This window comes from Ceratocystis lukuohia (genome assembly GCF_044167205.1).
Source record: "Ceratocystis lukuohia strain C4212 chromosome Unknown Supercontig6_pilon, whole genome shotgun sequence".
In the NCBI taxonomy this organism is placed as follows: Eukaryota; Fungi; Ascomycota; class Sordariomycetes; order Microascales; family Ceratocystidaceae; genus Ceratocystis; species Ceratocystis lukuohia.
Genome location: NW_027263525.1, coordinates 2448570 through 2465710, shown reverse-complemented (window position 1 = coordinate 2465710; position 17141 = coordinate 2448570). Strand labels below are relative to the sequence as shown.

The window sequence follows — 17141 nt, the reverse complement described above, 5'->3', positions numbered from 1 at the left end:
TAATCGCGACTGGCGCATCGTGTGGCAATCTTCATTGTTCTCCAGCATAACCAAGATCAAATAATCCAAGTGGATGTTAGGTCTACAAGGTTTCTCTATCCGCAATTGATGAAGGACGTTTTATTTTGCCTGCCTGACGATACCTTTCCGCTCTGCAACTTACCATTACGAGTTGACGTGATATTCAAACAGTAAAACACGACCTGTATCCGCATGATTACAAATCCACACACTGAAACTATTGCACGGTTCCGCCCTTGTCCTTGATCTCAATCGTCTATTAGAGTCGTTATAATCGTCTCCATATGTCCTTGAAGCAACGATGTCTACTATAAAGGCCATCGAGAGTAGTACGGTAGGTAGCCATCCGGGGCTTTTAATCTTCTCTAGGATTCCATGCTAATGCTACAACCATTGGCCTGGCTGTTTTCTTCTGTATATTAGGTTCATAAAATACAGTCTGGACAGGTCATTGTCGACCTTTGTTCGGTGGCCAAGGAATTAATCGAAAACAGCATTGATGCTGGAGCGACGAGCATTGGTATGTAAAGGTTTACGACATGTACCACAACAAGTACATCCAAAAAAAAGTGCAAAGAAACGCAGCGTATCCTTGATTCCAATGCTAATTCGAGCTGGGTAGATGTGCGATTTAAAAACCAGGGCCTCGACTCTATCGAGGTGCAGGATAATGGCTCTGGGATCAGCCCCGAAAACTACGCTGGTGTTGGCCTGAAGCATCACACTTCGAAGCTGTCTACGTACGAAGATATCTCGAACCTCAATACTTTTGGCTTTCGTGGTGAGGCTCTTTCATCATGCTGTGCTCTAAGCAAGGTCTCCATCGTCACGTGTCGTGCCGAAGACGCTCCCAAGGGCGCAAAGTTACGCTTTAAGCAGTCAGGTGTGCTGGAAGATACCTCTATGGTGGCGGCCCAGAAGGGCACAACCGTTGTTGTCCAAGACCTGTTCTATAATCTGCCAGTTCGTCGCAAAGAGCTCGAGCGAAATATCAAACGCGAATGGAACAAGCTGATCTCTTTGCTGAACCAATATGCGTGCATCCAAACTGGGCTGAAGTTTACAGTTTCTCAGCAGCCTAACAAGGGCAAAAAGATCATTATGTTTTCCACCAAGGGCAACGCAAACACTCGTGATAATATAATAAACGTGTTTGGTGCAAAGACCATGGCGGCCTTGGTTCCCCTGGATCTTTCTCTTGAGCTGAGGTCAACTGTGTCAGGTCTTGCTACTGGCACTGCAAGCCAGAACTCCCCCAATATTGTCAAGGTCAAGGGCCATGTGTCGCGGCCAGCTCATGGGGAGGGACGCCAGACTCCAGACCGGCAGATGTTCTATATCAATGGCCGGCCATGTGGACTTCCGCAATTTGCCAAGGTTTTTAACGAAGTGTACCGTTCTTACAACTCATCGCAATCGCCATTCATCCTGGCTGACGTCCAGCTTGACACACATCTCTATGACGTCAACGTCAGTCCTGATAAACGTACCATCCTATTGCATGATCAGGGTCCTCTATTAGAGCGACTTAAAGAAACTCTGATTGAGCTATTCGCCAATCAAGAGTACACAGTCCCTGTCGCCCAGCTGTGGTCATCAAAGAAGGGTGCTGTTTCTTCTGCTACTAGCGCAAGGCAAGAGTCATCTGCTACGCCTTCACGACAACCCTTTTTAAGAACTCAGGCTAGTGTGTCTTCCCAAGCTGGGAGTGATGAGACTCCAAGCAGAAGGCCATCTGCTGTGAGAAGCCAGCAAAAGCGCCCAGCACACAGCAGTAGTGATGAAGACGATGAAAATGAAGACAAAGATGAAGAAGATTCGTCTCAACAGGCATACGCAAAACATCTGACGCCTGCATCTAGCAATGATATTCTTTCTTCGCTTCCAGCATTTGTTGCTGCGGCACAAAGACAAACACAATCCTCTCCATCTCAAAAAGTTCTAGAGCGTCTACAGCAAAAGGCCATGGCCCAAAATAAAGCCCAAGAAAGTGGCGTGAAGTTCACAACAGCAACTTCTATTTTAAAAGAGCAAAAGCTCGAGGAACTAGAAAACCAGAAAGAAGCGGATGAATCAGAGTCTGATCTCGAAGATGTTATCCACGACCCTAATGTTCCTAGGCCCGTTAGGGATTTTCATGCACAATTGGCACGCCAGGCACGCAAGGGTCAAGACAATCAGCAGTCTACCAAAAGTCACAGCAGGCAAGATGACGAGGATAGTCATGATGATGACGAATTATTTGTTCGCCAGGAAGAGTCTCGTAATGATGATCCCAGTGATGATAGTGATGATAACAACAAGGTCATTACAGTGATAGCAAGGAAGAGAAACTCTAAATCCGCTCCCTTGGTTCAGATCGGAGGGACCTTTAAGCGACCGTCTGATGTTGCTGTTATTAGCATTGGCAACAGCACGGTCACAAGGAGTATTGGCCACTCCTCATCAAGAACCCCTCGCTCAACAGCAACCAGGATACAGCCTTCGAGATCAAGCAACACGCCTAGTTTTGGTGGGAGACTGGCCGAAATGTTTGCATTGCAAAAGACGAAACAATCAAATCGCGACGAGATCGAGGGAGAGGAGGAAAATGACGATGAAATGGAAGAGGACGAAGAAGAGCAGACCGAAACTGCGTCTTCCTCCATGTTATCTCGGAAAAGAAAAACACCCGCTACCGAGCTCGATGCGGACCCGGCTCTAGACACTAGCGGCGATATTAGGCTCCTAGATGTGGACATGGATGAAGATGATCAACTCGCAAATGACAACGACAGCACCAAAGTGGCCACTACCCCTCAGGGCGAAAGTTCTGGGCCTGTTCAACATACCGCATTAGCTGCCAGAGCGCTAAAAGGACCTGCTAAGAAAGACTCGACAGTATCTTTGGTACAACACCTTAAAATCAGCGAAGATAGTCTTCGGGGAAACCTTGCTGCCCTCAAAACATCGCTTACCGCTTATGAGGCATCAAGGCCATCGCAGTCTGTTGAAAGCCCCAATACTGAGGATGGTGGTTTAGAAGCCCCCGGTGCCGAGGAAAAGCTGTCATTGACCATCTCCAAGGGCGACTTTGGCCGCATGAAGATCGTAGGACAATTCAACCTAGGTTTCATTCTAGCAGTCAGATCTGCGGCCATCCCCGATAATGATGCTGATGACCAAACGGCGGACGGGTCAAATACAAAACGCCAAGATGAGGTTTTTATCATTGATCAGCACGCAACTGATGAAAAGTACAATTTTGAGCGTCTCCAAGCCACAACCGTTGTGCAGTCCCAGCGCCTTGTAAATCCCAAAACCCTGGATCTTACTGCTCTTGAAGAAGAGATTGTGCTAGAAAACCGTGCAGCCCTAGAAGCCAACGGCTTTGATGTCTCTGTAGACGTCTCTGGCGAGTCTGCTGTTGGGTCACGCTGCCAACTTCTTGCGCTGCCGCTGAGTCGCGAGACGACTTTCACACTGGCCGACCTAGAAGAACTGATCTCGCTTCTGGGCGACCACGAAGCTAGTGCATTGCCTGCATCGTTGTCTTTGGGCTCTTCTGGATCTTCAAAAAAGTCTACGGTAAAGTCGGCGCTGCCTCTCTCTGCGGCTATGGCGGCGTCGATACCCCGCCCGACCAAGGTCCGCAAAATGTTTGCCATGCGAGCATGCAGAAGTAGTGTCATGATTGGCAAGGCCTTGACTCAGGGACAGATGGAAAATCTAGTAAGACATATGGGCGAGCTAGATAAGCCATGGAACTGCCCGCACGGTCGGCCTACGATGCGCCATCTATGCAGTTTAGGGTTTTGGGAGGAGGAAGGATGGAAAGAAGCCCAAGGTGCGAACTGGATTGGTGCTGAAGAAGAATATAGCTGGAGGGAGTATCTAGGCTAGCAGGCTAGCAGGCTAGAAGACGGCGGAAATTTGATCCGAGCGGGGCTCTTTTCTAATGATTAATATATTTTCGTTGCTTACACCATCGACTGTTTTAAGGATGCGCGGGTTTACCTGTTTTGCGGAGTAGACCAAATGTTGTGTAACTAAAGTATTGTGTCACCATGAATCTGTGTAACGATTTCTAGTGTCTATTAACCCTTCCATATCTTGGTCCATGAAGGTTTGGGAAGCCATTTTATAGTAATAGCTTGGAGGGGTGAGTATGGGTGGCAAAGGATATAAAGTCTGCATGATGCCCGGTGTATTTGTTGGAGATGCCCGACATTTAGTAATAGTAGATGGAGGGTTTGAGCGAGGAGACAAGTTTTTGGAACTCTACTAATACGACCTTCTATCTCATCAGAAACAGATCTACCTGGCAACGCAACGAGTTAGCCTATTCGCATGGCATTAATGGGTTGTTGTATATTGTATCCCGGGCAGGTAAGTATCCCTGGGAACTGCTCCGCTTTAACTTGCCTTTGGTACGGGTCAGCTACGTACAGCTTTGTAATATCTGACATATTATGACATATAATATGCCAACTACCGTATTAAATTTATTTTTCAACGTAATATGAGGGTGTAGGGCAGTGCAAAGTAGCTGTCGAGAGAATGCCTACCTGCGCTCAGGGCTAGATCTCAACGAATGGTACGGTGCAAGCAAGTTTTATTTAGCTAATCAAATCAACATCACAGCCCCATTGCGCCTTGGTTTGGCCTGGCTATATCGGGTCCTTTTGCAGCCCATCCTTGCCGTATTATAAAGTTGCCCTATTGCAAGTTTACGTGGCGGTCATTATATCCCGCCCTGCCAATAGCTTCATAGAGCAGATATTTAGCCCTAAACTAGGTCGAAGCTAAGAATTGGAGCAAATTAGAACGCTTGTCTACAAACCCTTGAGGGTTCATGATGCCCCAGTACCATGAATGGTGTTGGTGTTGTCTAATTATGGACAGCGAATAGTGTCAAAGCCAGATGGCAAGAGAGTTAGGATCTAGGATCTGATGAGGGCCTCGCGACGAGACGATCCAAATCTGAGATGAGGCTTCTGGCGCAGTTTTGTAGATTGTACCGCACATTGACATTCATTACACACATTTAACGACCGCCATTTTTCTGCCAACTGCAAACGCCTAGATGCATGCCCCTATGTGTTGCAATCTCATCGGCTGACTAAGCTTCCCTGCGGTGTCATCACTTCTACCACTGCAGCCTTGATGTTAGTGGTGTGTAGGTTATTACTGATAAGCATGGAGCTCTTTGTTACTACTGGGCCGTCAGCCCGTGGAGCCAGTGGTAGCAGGCGCGATGGCTAGGCGGGATTGCAAGTCTGGCCGTGTCTTCACTGCAGAACTCGCATCCACCACCTTGGACGAGAAGAGAAGTCTGTAATCTTTAATTATACCGTTTCCAGGCTGTGATATCACAGCGCGGGTGTTCCTCAAGATTATACATAACTGCCCATGCTCATACAGACCGCTTCACTGAGTGACATGACGAGCGCCGTCTATGGTTTTATATCGTTTCAGCGATTCGATGAAATCACATATGTACGGCACATATCTGATTGGTTGAAGACCCGAATGCGGACAGTTTGGCGGCGAGATTCTTGTTGGGGGCCAGTATGCCGCTGAATGGCACTGGGTGACTCTTCATCTTCATGCTGCTGACAAAAAATCTTGGCTGGTGTGTCGAGAGAGATGGTGGTCTGTTTGGGGACTGGTTTGACTGAGCTGGGACGGTGGCGAGTCGAGTAGATGGTCTTATAATTCCTAGGGGATCTTGGGAGAGTCGATGCATGCCATGGTAGGTAGTTTTATCTGACATTCTAGAGATGTAATGGCGAACATTGAAGGGGACAACGCCTAGGATGGAAATTAGTGTTTAAGCATAAACTGTCGCTTTCCTAGCAGGATCGTGATGATTTGAAGCCCGTACGCTCCAATAGCGATAATGCCAGATATGCAGAAAAGAGGTCTGCTTCGCCAGTGAGCGATTATTGTCTCATTTTTTCTTTTTTTTTCTTTTATTTTTTTGATAAGCTTCCTTGTTCTTCACTCTTCGATTTTTTTCTCTGCTTTGTTCTCGAGCTGTTCTTATGCGGCAGAATGTCGGTTAAATAGCACCAGTTGATAGAAATTAAAGCCCTAGACCTTTGCGTCGAAAAGCTTAGGCTAATGCCCAGCATTTCACTCAGTCATGCGAGAACACTACAAGTCGTGTTCTAAATAACTGCGAACAAGCACAGACCTGGATGGTATTAATGCACTTTACATGGACATCAAAGTTGGCCCTCCCTTCTATTCTACTGTAGACGGATAGCAGTGATAGCGTGTCATAACTTGACTCAAAAAACCAGTCTTACGGGTGTTTGCCAAAGGACTAAGCCGTGTAAGGCCGCAATTCCGGCAGTCTGTGTCATGAGAATTCCTTAGCCTCTTTTATTTTCAGTGTATTTTCCGCTTTTTGCTTCCCTCTTTTCGTCGTCATAGTGCCACGAGTTAGAATGAACTCGTGATGTAGAGGAGCCGGTTCTGGCTCTGAAGGCGGCCCTAGAGAGAGGGCTTTTACTAGTTCTTACGTGAAGAAAATAACTTTATTCGACAGGATTCTAATCTCTGCCAAGATGCAAAACGCCGGACAAGAGTCAGCGAACCAACGGGGACAGCAAAAACTATGAGTTTGGTCAAGATCTGTGTGCTTTTTTTGGGTGTGCTGTCAAGGTTAAGTCCCCTGGCTGTTCGTGGCTGGGACCGCAGTAAAGGGGGAGAAAAGAGAACAGAGGCCCCGCTCCACGGACCCGCTCAGCTGAGATGGTTGGCATTGATAAGCAGAGCAGCAAACTTTGCCTGGCCTGCCTCACCGACTTGGACGCACGAGTGCACGGAGCTTTAATGCGGTGGTGCATATCGAATTTGAATTTTGGGTCGCTTTTCAGAATTTGCATCCTCTGTAGTTAGTTACAACAGCACTAGCAGACACAAAGCCAGAGGTTGATGCGAAGAAGCGAACATAGGGCCTTTCTCGATCTGCCTGAGTCAAGTGACGCAACAGGAGCGGGCTAAGGATCGACAGTCTAGGGCACCAAGCGGACAAAAGAGGTAAGAGCAAACAAGACGTCACGTCGCTGAGCCGTGTGTGTGTATTCTTTTTTTTATTTTTTTTTGGCAATACTGCTCGCGTCAGCCTGCATTCCGCTGGCGCAGAGCAGCAGTGCTTTTGGGCGTGGCCGACCACCTCAAACTAAAATGCGGACAGACAGCATGAGGTCGATAGAAGGGAAAAGAGACGTGTCGCGTAAGGGAGCTCGCAAAGAAAAGGGAAACAGCCAAGCGCCTTTTGTTCTTTGCTCTTGCCTGTTTCCCAAGCGATGTCTTGCATTAATCAATTCTGCAACTACCAACCTGGGATTTTCTTCTCAGGTGCGACAGTGGCTTCACGTTAGTAGCCCTAGTGCGAGGGCCAGGAAATTAGATGTGCTGGACAACAACCAGCGTGTGCATTACGTAGACCAAGAAGCACTAGGCAAAGGATGGACGAAAAATAAAATGCCCAAAGAGCCTTGAAGACTTTCAGTGAGACGAAGGACGAAGGAAGAAGAACGGACGGGGCTAAATGAAGCAAAAAAAAAGACAGAAAAAAAGCTGCCCGTTGTCCAGGTGGTACTAGCATTTTTAGTCCTGTCTCGCGATTGGGAGGCCCTCATGTCCCGCCCGCCTCCTCTGTTTTCATTTGTCTTCACCCTTTCGCCATGTAAAGAGAGTTGGGCGCGCTAACGCCGGCCGCGGTTAGAGCCCAATGCGCAAGGCCGCAAGACAGCGACAGATGCAGCTGAAGCAAGCCAGCCAGGCAAGACAGCCCATCCCACGCCACCCCCCCCCCCCCCCCCCATGCCGGCTTACATCTCACGCCACACCACGCACACCATGCACACCACACACACCAGCTGTTCTACCATACATTTCTTCCATTTTTCTTGTCTCCTTGCCGCTAGCTGCTACCATTGAGCTTGAGCGTGGGACAGACAATTCATGCGCCATGCTATTGCCGGTACGGTACATACACCAAGTGCACCGCACCAAAGCGGAGGGTAAACTAAGGCGCTTTCTTTCCTATCCCAGGACGACCTGATTGGCCCCTATGTACTACGACCTTGCGCCAGTGCTCGCCTAAACCTATCCAAAACAGCCCCAGCTAGTCACTGCTATTCTGTGGCCTGTGATCCAATCAACTCTAGCCCTGACAGCCAGTCTCGCCCGCCCGTTCTGCTCTTGTCTGCCTGTCATGTCATGTCGGTTCATATTGTTTTAGACCCTGGCCATCATGCGATTCACTGTCCTTGACCTTGCCGCACTATTTGTTCGCTCCCAGGCCTGGAACTTGCTATAACAGCGCGTCTGTGTTGCTGCCATCCCTGATCTCGCTTGCTGATCCTCTAGGGGGGAGCTTGAATTTGGCTCCAACGTAGTTGGGATTGTGGTCTTGGAATCTGTCTTGTCTTGAAGGCCTTTCATTCCCTTTCAGAGCCAGACAAACGATGCCACTCCCAGCCATTTATTTAAATGCCCGAATTTATCGATCGAGATTTCAGCACGCGTATGCATGTGCATATACTAGCACACAATGCTTGCTGAAAAACTTTTCCGTGGCCTGAGAGGCCTCTGGGAGACTCAAGGCCTTCAAGGACCCTACTTTTTGTGACTTGTAGCTTGTACTTTGTATCTTATATACTTAGTCACTCGCTGTCTTGTACCGCTGTACCCTTGTTCCTTTTCCGTTCTTTTATTACTGCAATTAATACGCGCCTCTCTTCTTTCCTCCCTCCCCTAGAAACATCTTCTTAAATAACCGTTGTCCTCTCCTCCCTCCCCCCCCCCCCGCAGAGTTGCACGCATAGACTGCTTTTAAGGTTTCTCTGCCTTTTATTTTTATCCTCTGGAGCTGTCGTTTTTGGATTGGGAACATCTCTTATTCTTATTCAAGCGTTATTTAATCGTCGCCTCGTGCTATTAAGCGTCAACTCTCCCATATCGTATCCTTATATGGGCTGCTCCTCTCCTTCTATGAGCATTTAATAGTAGCACGCGCCCATATCATCTGGTCCGTGGCCATTGCCTGTCGATACCATGGCTGACGACACTGAGACTGGACCTGCTTCGCTGCAAGGTGAGATTAGGCTACCCGCTGCCCACCACCCACCACCCACTACCCCCATCGCTCGCTCGCCTCACTAATACCCTTTGCTTGCTTCAGGTTTCATCACCACCCTTGCCGCTGGCTCTATCGTCGCCGGCGTTTACCTCACTATTTTCTTGATTCTACGCAAATCACAGCGTCGTTGGTATGAGCCCCGTACGTACCTTGGCAATCTTCGCTCCTTTGAGCGCACCCCGCCACTCCCCTCCGGCTTATTTGGCTGGCTGGGAGCATTCTGGAAGATGCCCGATGCATACGTTCTGCGCCAACAGTCTCTCGATTCGTTCTTGTTCCTTCGCTTCCTTAAGGTCTGTACCGGAATCTGCTTCGTCGGTATCCTTCTTACGTGGCCCATCTTGTTCCCCATCAACGCCACGGGGGGTGGCACCCAGAAGCAACTTGATGTGCTGAGCATGAGCAACATCGACACCAGCACTGAATCGAACCGCTACCGTTATCTCGCCCCCGCTCTGATCGCCTGGGTCTTTTACGGCTTCGTTATGTATGTCATTCTGCGTGAATGCGTCTACTACATCAATCTTCGCCAAGCCTACCTTCTCTCCCCCCAGAACTCGAGCCGTATTTCTGCCCGCACCGTTCTTTTCACTGCCGTCCCCAAGGACTACTGTGACGAGACCAAGCTGCGTCGTATTTTCGGTGATGCTGTCAAGCATGCCTGGATTGTACGCGAGACCAAGGAACTTGACAAGATCGTTGAAGAACGCAACGAAGTCGCCTTTACCCTGGAAAAGGCCGAGGTCAAGCTTCTCAAGATGACCAACAAGGCTCGCATCAAGGCTGCCGGCAAGAATAGAAAAGATAGTACCGATGGCGAGAAACCCCTGGCGCCTGACACGACCGTCGCCGCCGCATCTCCTGATCTTGCTGAACAGTTAGTTCCCCGCAAGAAATGGCCTCGCCATCTCACTGGAAAGCTCGGCATCTCTGGCTCTAGGGTCGACAGTATTCCCTGGTGCCGCGAGCAGCTGGCCAAACTAATCCCCAAGGTCGAGGCTGCCCAAGAAGCCTACAAAAATGCTGCTACTGATCCCGTCGGGGCCGCCTTCGTCGAGTTCCATTCTCTAGCCGATGCTGAGGCTGCCGCCCAGAGTGTTATCCACCATCATGCTCTTGCCATGACTCCCGCTGTCATTGGTGTTCGCCCTGAAGATGTCATCTGGGGCAACTTGGGAATGCCTTGGTGGCAAAGAATTGGCCGTCGCTACATTGTTGGTGGTATTCTAACTGCCATGATCATCTTCTGGGCTATCCCTGTTGCCTTTGTATCATCCTTTTCGCAAATCACCTACCTGATGAACCGCTACAGCTGGCTCTCTTTCCTCGATAGTGTCCCTAGCGTCGTCATGGGTTTCATTACTGGTCTTTTGCCTTCGGTGGCCTTGGCAATCCTCATGTCTCTGGTTCCCGTTATTATCCGCCTCTTGGCCAAGTTCTCTGGCGAGCCTACCCAGTCTCGCATTGAACTTTTCACCCAGAATGTCTATTTCGCTTTCCAAGTTGTGCAGGTCTTCCTAGTCGTCACCATTTCCGGTTCCGCTTGGTCTCTTCTGGGTGAGTTGGCCGATAACCCGAGCTCCTTGCTGACAATTGTTTCCGAGTCCCTCCCTCGCGCCTCCAACTTCTACATCAACTACTTTATTGTCCAAGGTCTTGCCATTGCCTCTACGACTCTTGCCCAGGCTTCGGGTCTGGTTGTATTCTGGATTTTGTACCGTTTCCTTTCTGGCAGTCCTCGTGCTGCCTACCAGAAGTGGACTAGTCTGACTACCCTCTCTTACGGTCAACTTCTTCCTGTCTACACCAACATTGCCATCATCAGCATCAGCTACTCCGTCATTGCTCCCCTTATTCTCTTCTGGGCCTTCACTGGCATCGGTCTGTTTTACTTTGCTTACCGTTACAATGTTCTGTTTGTTGCCAACGCTTCCCTTGATACTGGCGGCCTCATCTACCCGCGTGCTCTCAAGCATTTGTTTGTGGGAATTTACCTTGCTGAGATTTGCATTATTGGTATGTGCGCTGTTTCGCGGGCATATACTGCCCTGGGAGTGGTTGTTGCTCTTCTGGTATTCTCTGTTCTCTTCCAGATTACCGTCATGGCTGCTATTGAACCTCTCCTGCATTCTTTACCCCAGACTCTGCAGGCTGAGGAGAGCCATGCCTTTATGAACGGTCATGATGCCGAGAACGCCGAGACTCCCGCTGAGGGCACGTCGTCTCTGAAACGCTCAAACCCTGTTGTGCGCTTCCTGATGCCCTGGAAGTACGACAACTACGAGTACTTCAAGTCTCTTGTGGCACCCCACTTGTTCCCTATGCAGAATTACACTGAAGAGACCGAGGCCAATTCTTACTTCCCTCCTAGCGTCAACGACAAGGCTCCGCTGCTTTGGATTCCCCAGGATGCAGCTGGAATTTCCAAGCAGGAAATTGCAGCCACTGAGGGTATCATTGCCATGACCGATGAAGGCGCAAGCTTAAATGAGAAGGGTCACATCGTTTGGGATAACGAGACTGCCCGGCCTCCCATCTGGGAGGAAAAGATCTTCTACTGATATCTATTCTAATCTAAAACCAAAAGAAACCCCAGCAATTTACGCAAATTATTTACCTAATATTCCTATTTTCTTTTTTCAATCTATCACACGACAATTTATCATGGACCCGCACGACTTGTTGGAGATGTCTTAGCCTTGAGTGCCGCCCAGTTCGAAGAAACGTCTGGCTAGAAGCGGATTCAAATTCAAATAGCCAGCCCAACTGCGCGATATTGCAATGGCAACGATATTTTCTAGGGTCTGTTTTGTCCAACGACTGGATGGCATGCAATTGGGACGAGGGCTGGAACGAACGGATGCGCTTTTTGATTTTTTTTCCTGGCTGATTGACCGGTTGATCAATCGTCATATATACCACTTTATTGTTTATTGTCTTGTTTTCTATACTTGGTGAGAGTGTTGTGAGTCACCATGTCGGTTCGTCGCAGGTGACAAAAGAATGTAGGCATAGCAAGAGTCTTATTTCTCATCTCGCGATTTATAGTCTAATGAAAAACCGTACTATTCCTCATATTGTGGTAGTTTCACTCTAAATTAGGTGATGGGCATGCTTTTGGCTGGCTATTAAATATCCAGGCTTTGATGATACTAAAGGGGGGGTGACTCTAAAGATGGGAAAGAGGGACGCAAATCTTTGTGCTTCGCTGATGGCAGGACTAGTGGGACTAAGTCTAGTCATGCCTGTGCGACGTGAGAATAAAGGTGAAACATTGACAACTTACAAATTGAGCAAATAAAGAGTATTAGATTGAGAGAATAACATCAAAAAGATGGCCAAAAAGGAGACATACAACACTGGGGATTCCCACGTGGTCACCCACCATAGTACTAGTCCAGCGCTTTGTAGGTTAACTAGGGGAGAGCGGACGGGATCCCGTGCTTTCTACAAGCTATGGTCGTATGTTGGGTGAACAAGGAGGTAACACGAATTGTAAGGCACTCTCTAAAAAAGAGAGCGGGAGCAAAAAGTAATGCTACATACAACACCGAGGATTCACATGTGGTCACCCACCATACTACTGGTTCGGCGCTCTGTGGCTTGACTAAGGGGGAGCAGACGGGACCCCGTACTTTCCACAGGCTATGGTCGTATGTTCGGAATGTGGTGGGTTTATCGGACATTATATGTTGGCTCACTAGCGCCGACAGAGAAGATACCTAGATAATAGAGGAATCATGGACCGACTCCTGATGCAGAAACAGAGCACCTCGCAGCTTGCAATAGACGAGATCCATCGTACCTTCGCAAGATAGCAAGGCGGATCTGACAACCTGGCCCTGGAAAAGCCTGCCGGCAAGGTGCACTAGATCCCAGAACACTGCGAAGTCCCAGGCAATGAAGCAGTCGATCAGCTGACCAAAGCGGGCTGCAAGAGCGAGGACCTCCTGGTACCAAAGGCGACAATGTCACTGACGGCAGCAAGAAGGTGGAGGAACGAAGCCTTTAAAGCAGACTTCCGACACTGGATAAAAGAAAACTGCCCGAAGATCAGACATCTCGGTGGAGCGCTGAACTGGCCGAGACCATACGACATCGGCTGGATGAAGGGGCTACACAGAGGTACGGTCGCCCGAATCCTAGCAGCGCGCTCCGGACACAGCGACTTTGAGGAACACCATGCGCAGATTAAACGCGTGGACGCAGAAGTGCAGTGTCGAGTGTCGGGCTCCGAGAAACCCAAGGCTTTCGGCTACCCATGGGAATGCCGAGGTAATAGCAAGAAGCTGTCCGCGAGGCTTGTGCGAAAGCTTGCCACAAGACTCGTAAATATATGGCAGAGAAACTTGGCCCCAACCTTGATAGAGCGGGGATAAGTAGCAGGTTAGCTTGGGAGCAATTGCGCTCTAATTGTTTAAGCATATAGTGTGAGCTTTGCAAAAAAATGGCGACGTTTGATCTCTGTGATTCCCATAGACGTCAGATATATTCAAGTGAATTTGCATAGGGCTAATTCTGTGCGGCAGCCAATCCACCGTCCAATCTCTGCGATTTCCGTAAAAGGTGAATAAGTTCAAGTTCAAGTTCAAGGAGCAAAAGGCATGCATGCCCAAGCTGCAAAAAGAGAGACCTATATGGAGGCTTAGACATAGCGTCATGGTGAGGCGACGGCCGGCCAAAAAGAATACGTACAACACTGGGTATTCGCACGTGGTCACCCACCGTACTACTGATCCAGCGCTCTATGGCTTGACTAAGGGGGAGCAGACGGGACCCCGTATTTTCCATAGGCTATGGTCGTACGTTGTTGTTGTTGTTGTTGTATTTATTCTCTACCTAAAGCTATCTAAGCTTGACCTGCGTCGTGGCTCCGTGGATCTCTATGACGTGGGATCAGATCAAGAAAAATGTAGGTTTTTCGAGTCCAGACTTTTCGATTCGGCCGTGAGAAGACTGCTTTTTCTATCTCCATTTATTGAGTGGGTCGGGTTCCTCGTCCACCGCCCGGGTCCGATCACTTCTTGGTGTCTTAGGACCTTTCTGTTGGACTCCATCCTTGTAAGGGGAAGAGAGGAAAAGGCAGGGAAGAAGACTTCCCGTATTTTTCCCTTCTTTCCCCTTACCCCACCGGTAACCCCAGACCAACCCTAAACCCAGAAGAGGGGAGTCTGCCCCAACTTCCCCACAATCATTCGATCCTCTGAAAATTCTGCAGTGCCCAGAAATCGTGATGATCACGAAGTCAGGACAGCAGATTCCAGTGCAGCCTGGGAAGCCCTTCCTATCCGGCATATCGGGCTAATATCCAGACTGTGTGAGCATCCAGGGCTCGTGGTTCGTCCTTCCACTTCTTCGATGCGCTGCCTGTTTGGTGTGGATGTGGCCTCGAGGCAGTCCCCTTTCCAGTGACTTGACCCAACAGTCACCAGTCTGTCGTCGGACAGGACCGCAAGAAAGAACAGAAAACAAAAGAAAAAAAACATAGGAAATATTTTGGACTGTGTGAACTCTCAAAGTTTAGTCCTGAGTGTGTGATGGTGTGTTCCTTGAGGTGGATTGGTGTTGCGGCGATGAGGTGTTGACGATCGCGAAAAAGGTGTCGTGGAAAAGGGGGTGGATCGACGACGAGGTTAACCTCAAGGTTGGGTAAGTGCGGCCTCAAGGCATCACAGCTCATTTGCCATAAAAAGAATGAAAAAACGGTTATCGGTGTCATAAACGTTTTCCACCAGAAACCTGAAAAAAGGGGAGGTGCCAGACCTCAAAGGTACCCCCCCGAGGGTTGTAGGAGGGAGAGTTGCTATGGTCGTACGTGATAATTTGGGGTTTTTCGGCCTTTATAAACTAAACAAAAATGAAAATGAAAAAAATGAAAAAGTGTTCTTCTCAGGACATCATTGACAACACAAAACGGATTCTGAGTCTCAAGAAGAACGAGAGACCAGGGAGAGAAGTACGTACAAGTGCCTAGACGGCCTGACTGGACAGCGGAGATGGAGGAAAAACCAACTCCGTACAGAGTACGAAGAATGGTGGAAAGAGCAAGAAGGATGCCGCCCGCTCAGTGATATCCCTCCTTGTGGCCTCCCTTTCTGTGTCCAACTACAAGGGCCTGAGCAGGACAGAACTGAGACACGTCTTGGCAGTTAGGACAGGACATGGAGGTTTTTACCAGTATCGCGACTTCTTCAAGCATAGATACGCGCGTATTCCTACGCTGCAACCAACCAGAGGAGCACGGGAGAGAAGAAGAGCAGAGGAGAAGTGGAGCGGAGGAGAAGGGGAGGCTTTCAAAAGGATAAGAAGTGGGGGAGGACGAGAGAAAGAGATACAAAACGAGGACAGAAGCGGAAGGAGAAGTCGAGGGGGCTCGGGAGGTGTAGCCCTCAGAGCCCTTTCTCCTAACAACTAGGAACTACTTGAAAAACGCGGCAACCGCTTCGCCGAACGGAGGACAAAACTGACGTACTTTGCCAGGCCAATACCCTAAGCCGACATCCGTTGCCCTCTTAGACAAGACCACTATATATGCAGGACGCTATAAGCCAAAAAAGACCAGGTAACCAATCATGGAACCCGAAAGGTGCGTCCCCGGGCCGGGCCGCGCTAGATAGAGCGTCCTCCTGGCTAAACTGCCGGACCCTAAAAAGTAATAGGAGATCCTTGAAGCCGACACACACCTCCAACCGCTGGCTGCCTGGAAGCTTTAGTGGCACGGGGAAAAGATGGTGGACCCAACAATGTGTAGAGGCCGTCAAGGAAATGAGAGTAGCCTGGGGGAGAACGAGAGAGGACGGCTACACAGATGCGAGATTTGAAGTGTACAAAGCGAAGAAACGACTCTTCCAAGCAGCCATCCGCATTGCGAAGAGGGACTAGTGAAGGAAGATGATAGAGGACCTGACAGGCAAAAGACGTGTTCAGACTTGTCAACTGCTTGAAGGCACCGAAGACAGACAACGGGCTCCCGCCAATCATGTACCAAGGCATTCCAATCCACTCGCCACAGGGAAAGGCAGAGGCGCTCTTGGAAACACATACTCAGCCAGCTGAGAACGGAGTGCAAGGCACTGAGGAAGCCAACCCAAGGGCGCGGCACTGGGAACGCCCTACCCGGGAGGAAGTCAGGGAAGCAGTTTTCCACGCTGGGAACACTGTACCGGGAGAAGATGGCATCCCAAACACAGCCTGGAAGACAGCATGGTCTTCCTTTGCTGAACACATGACGAAACTTTTCGGCTTATGTATGGAGCTAGGATACCACCCCAAGATTTTTAAATCGACAACATTGGTGGTTATCCCGAAACAGAAACCGGACAAGTCGCACCCGAGGAGCTACAGGCTGATCTCACTCCTGTCAACCTTCGACATAGAAGGAGCTTTTGATGCGGTTAGGAAAAACAGGCTGGTGACACTCCTGAGAGGGCAGCGATGGCCAGAGTCTCTGTGCAAATGGGTAGGCTCTTTCCTGACGGATAGGTGCGTCAGCCTCTCGGTCGAAGGAAGGCTCCCAGTGAAGAGAGAAGAGGGAGGCAGTCTGCCACAAGGATCTCCAGTCTCCCTCATACTATACATGCTGCACATGGCGGAACTCTTCAAGAAGCTGAGCCCAGTGCAGGAAATGAAGTGGCTCGGCGTCACTTGGGACACCGGCCTTAACTTCAAAACACAGTGCCAGGAGATCTGTGATTCCCGTAGACGTTAAATATATTCAAGTTCAAGCTCAAGAGGTAGCATTGTTTTTTGTGTTTTTTTTCGTGTTTTTCGTGTTTTTTGTGTTTTTCTTTTTTTTTTCACATCTTGTGCATTGCATCATTAGCCGGGCGAAATCATGCATATTGTGCATCGGTTAAATCCCAGCAGCCATGCATATCTCAGGGTCACAGCAAAGCAACGCAACGCGATGCTATTGGTACGAGAAGTACCCAGCCTTGGGCAGAAACTCAGTCTTCTCCGCATCTGGCATAAAACTTTTCTA

At 49.2% G+C, this 17141-nt stretch overlaps 3 protein-coding genes across 3 annotated transcripts; all 3 read left to right on the top strand.

Annotated features, from left to right (window-relative positions):
- Window positions 1-322: 322 nt before the first annotated feature.
- On the top strand, window positions 323-3903 carry HOO65_060587 (DNA mismatch repair protein PMS1; the record flags this gene model as incomplete). Its single annotated transcript, XM_071003638.1, has 3 exons — window positions 323-355; window positions 469-541; window positions 599-3903. 3 exons carry the CDS (start codon window positions 323-325, stop codon window positions 3901-3903), a joined length of 3411 nt encoding a protein of 1136 aa, XP_070857937.1.
- Window positions 3904-9075: 5172 nt separating this feature from the next.
- On the top strand, window positions 9076-11721 carry HOO65_060586 (Duf221 domain-containing protein; the record flags this gene model as incomplete). Its single annotated transcript, XM_071003687.1, has 2 exons — window positions 9076-9115; window positions 9203-11721. The coding sequence occupies 2 exons, from the start codon at window positions 9076-9078 to the stop codon at window positions 11719-11721; spliced, it is 2559 nt and encodes an 852-aa protein (XP_070857936.1).
- A 4418-nt stretch (window positions 11722-16139) lies between these two features.
- On the top strand, window positions 16140-16868 carry HOO65_060585 (putative RNA-directed DNA polymerase from transposon X-element; the record flags this gene model as incomplete). The annotated part of the gene is made up of 1 exon (XM_071001170.1): window positions 16140-16868. One exon carries the CDS (start codon window positions 16140-16142, stop codon window positions 16866-16868), a length of 729 nt encoding a protein of 242 aa, XP_070857935.1.
- Window positions 16869-17141: the final 273 nt, after the last annotated feature.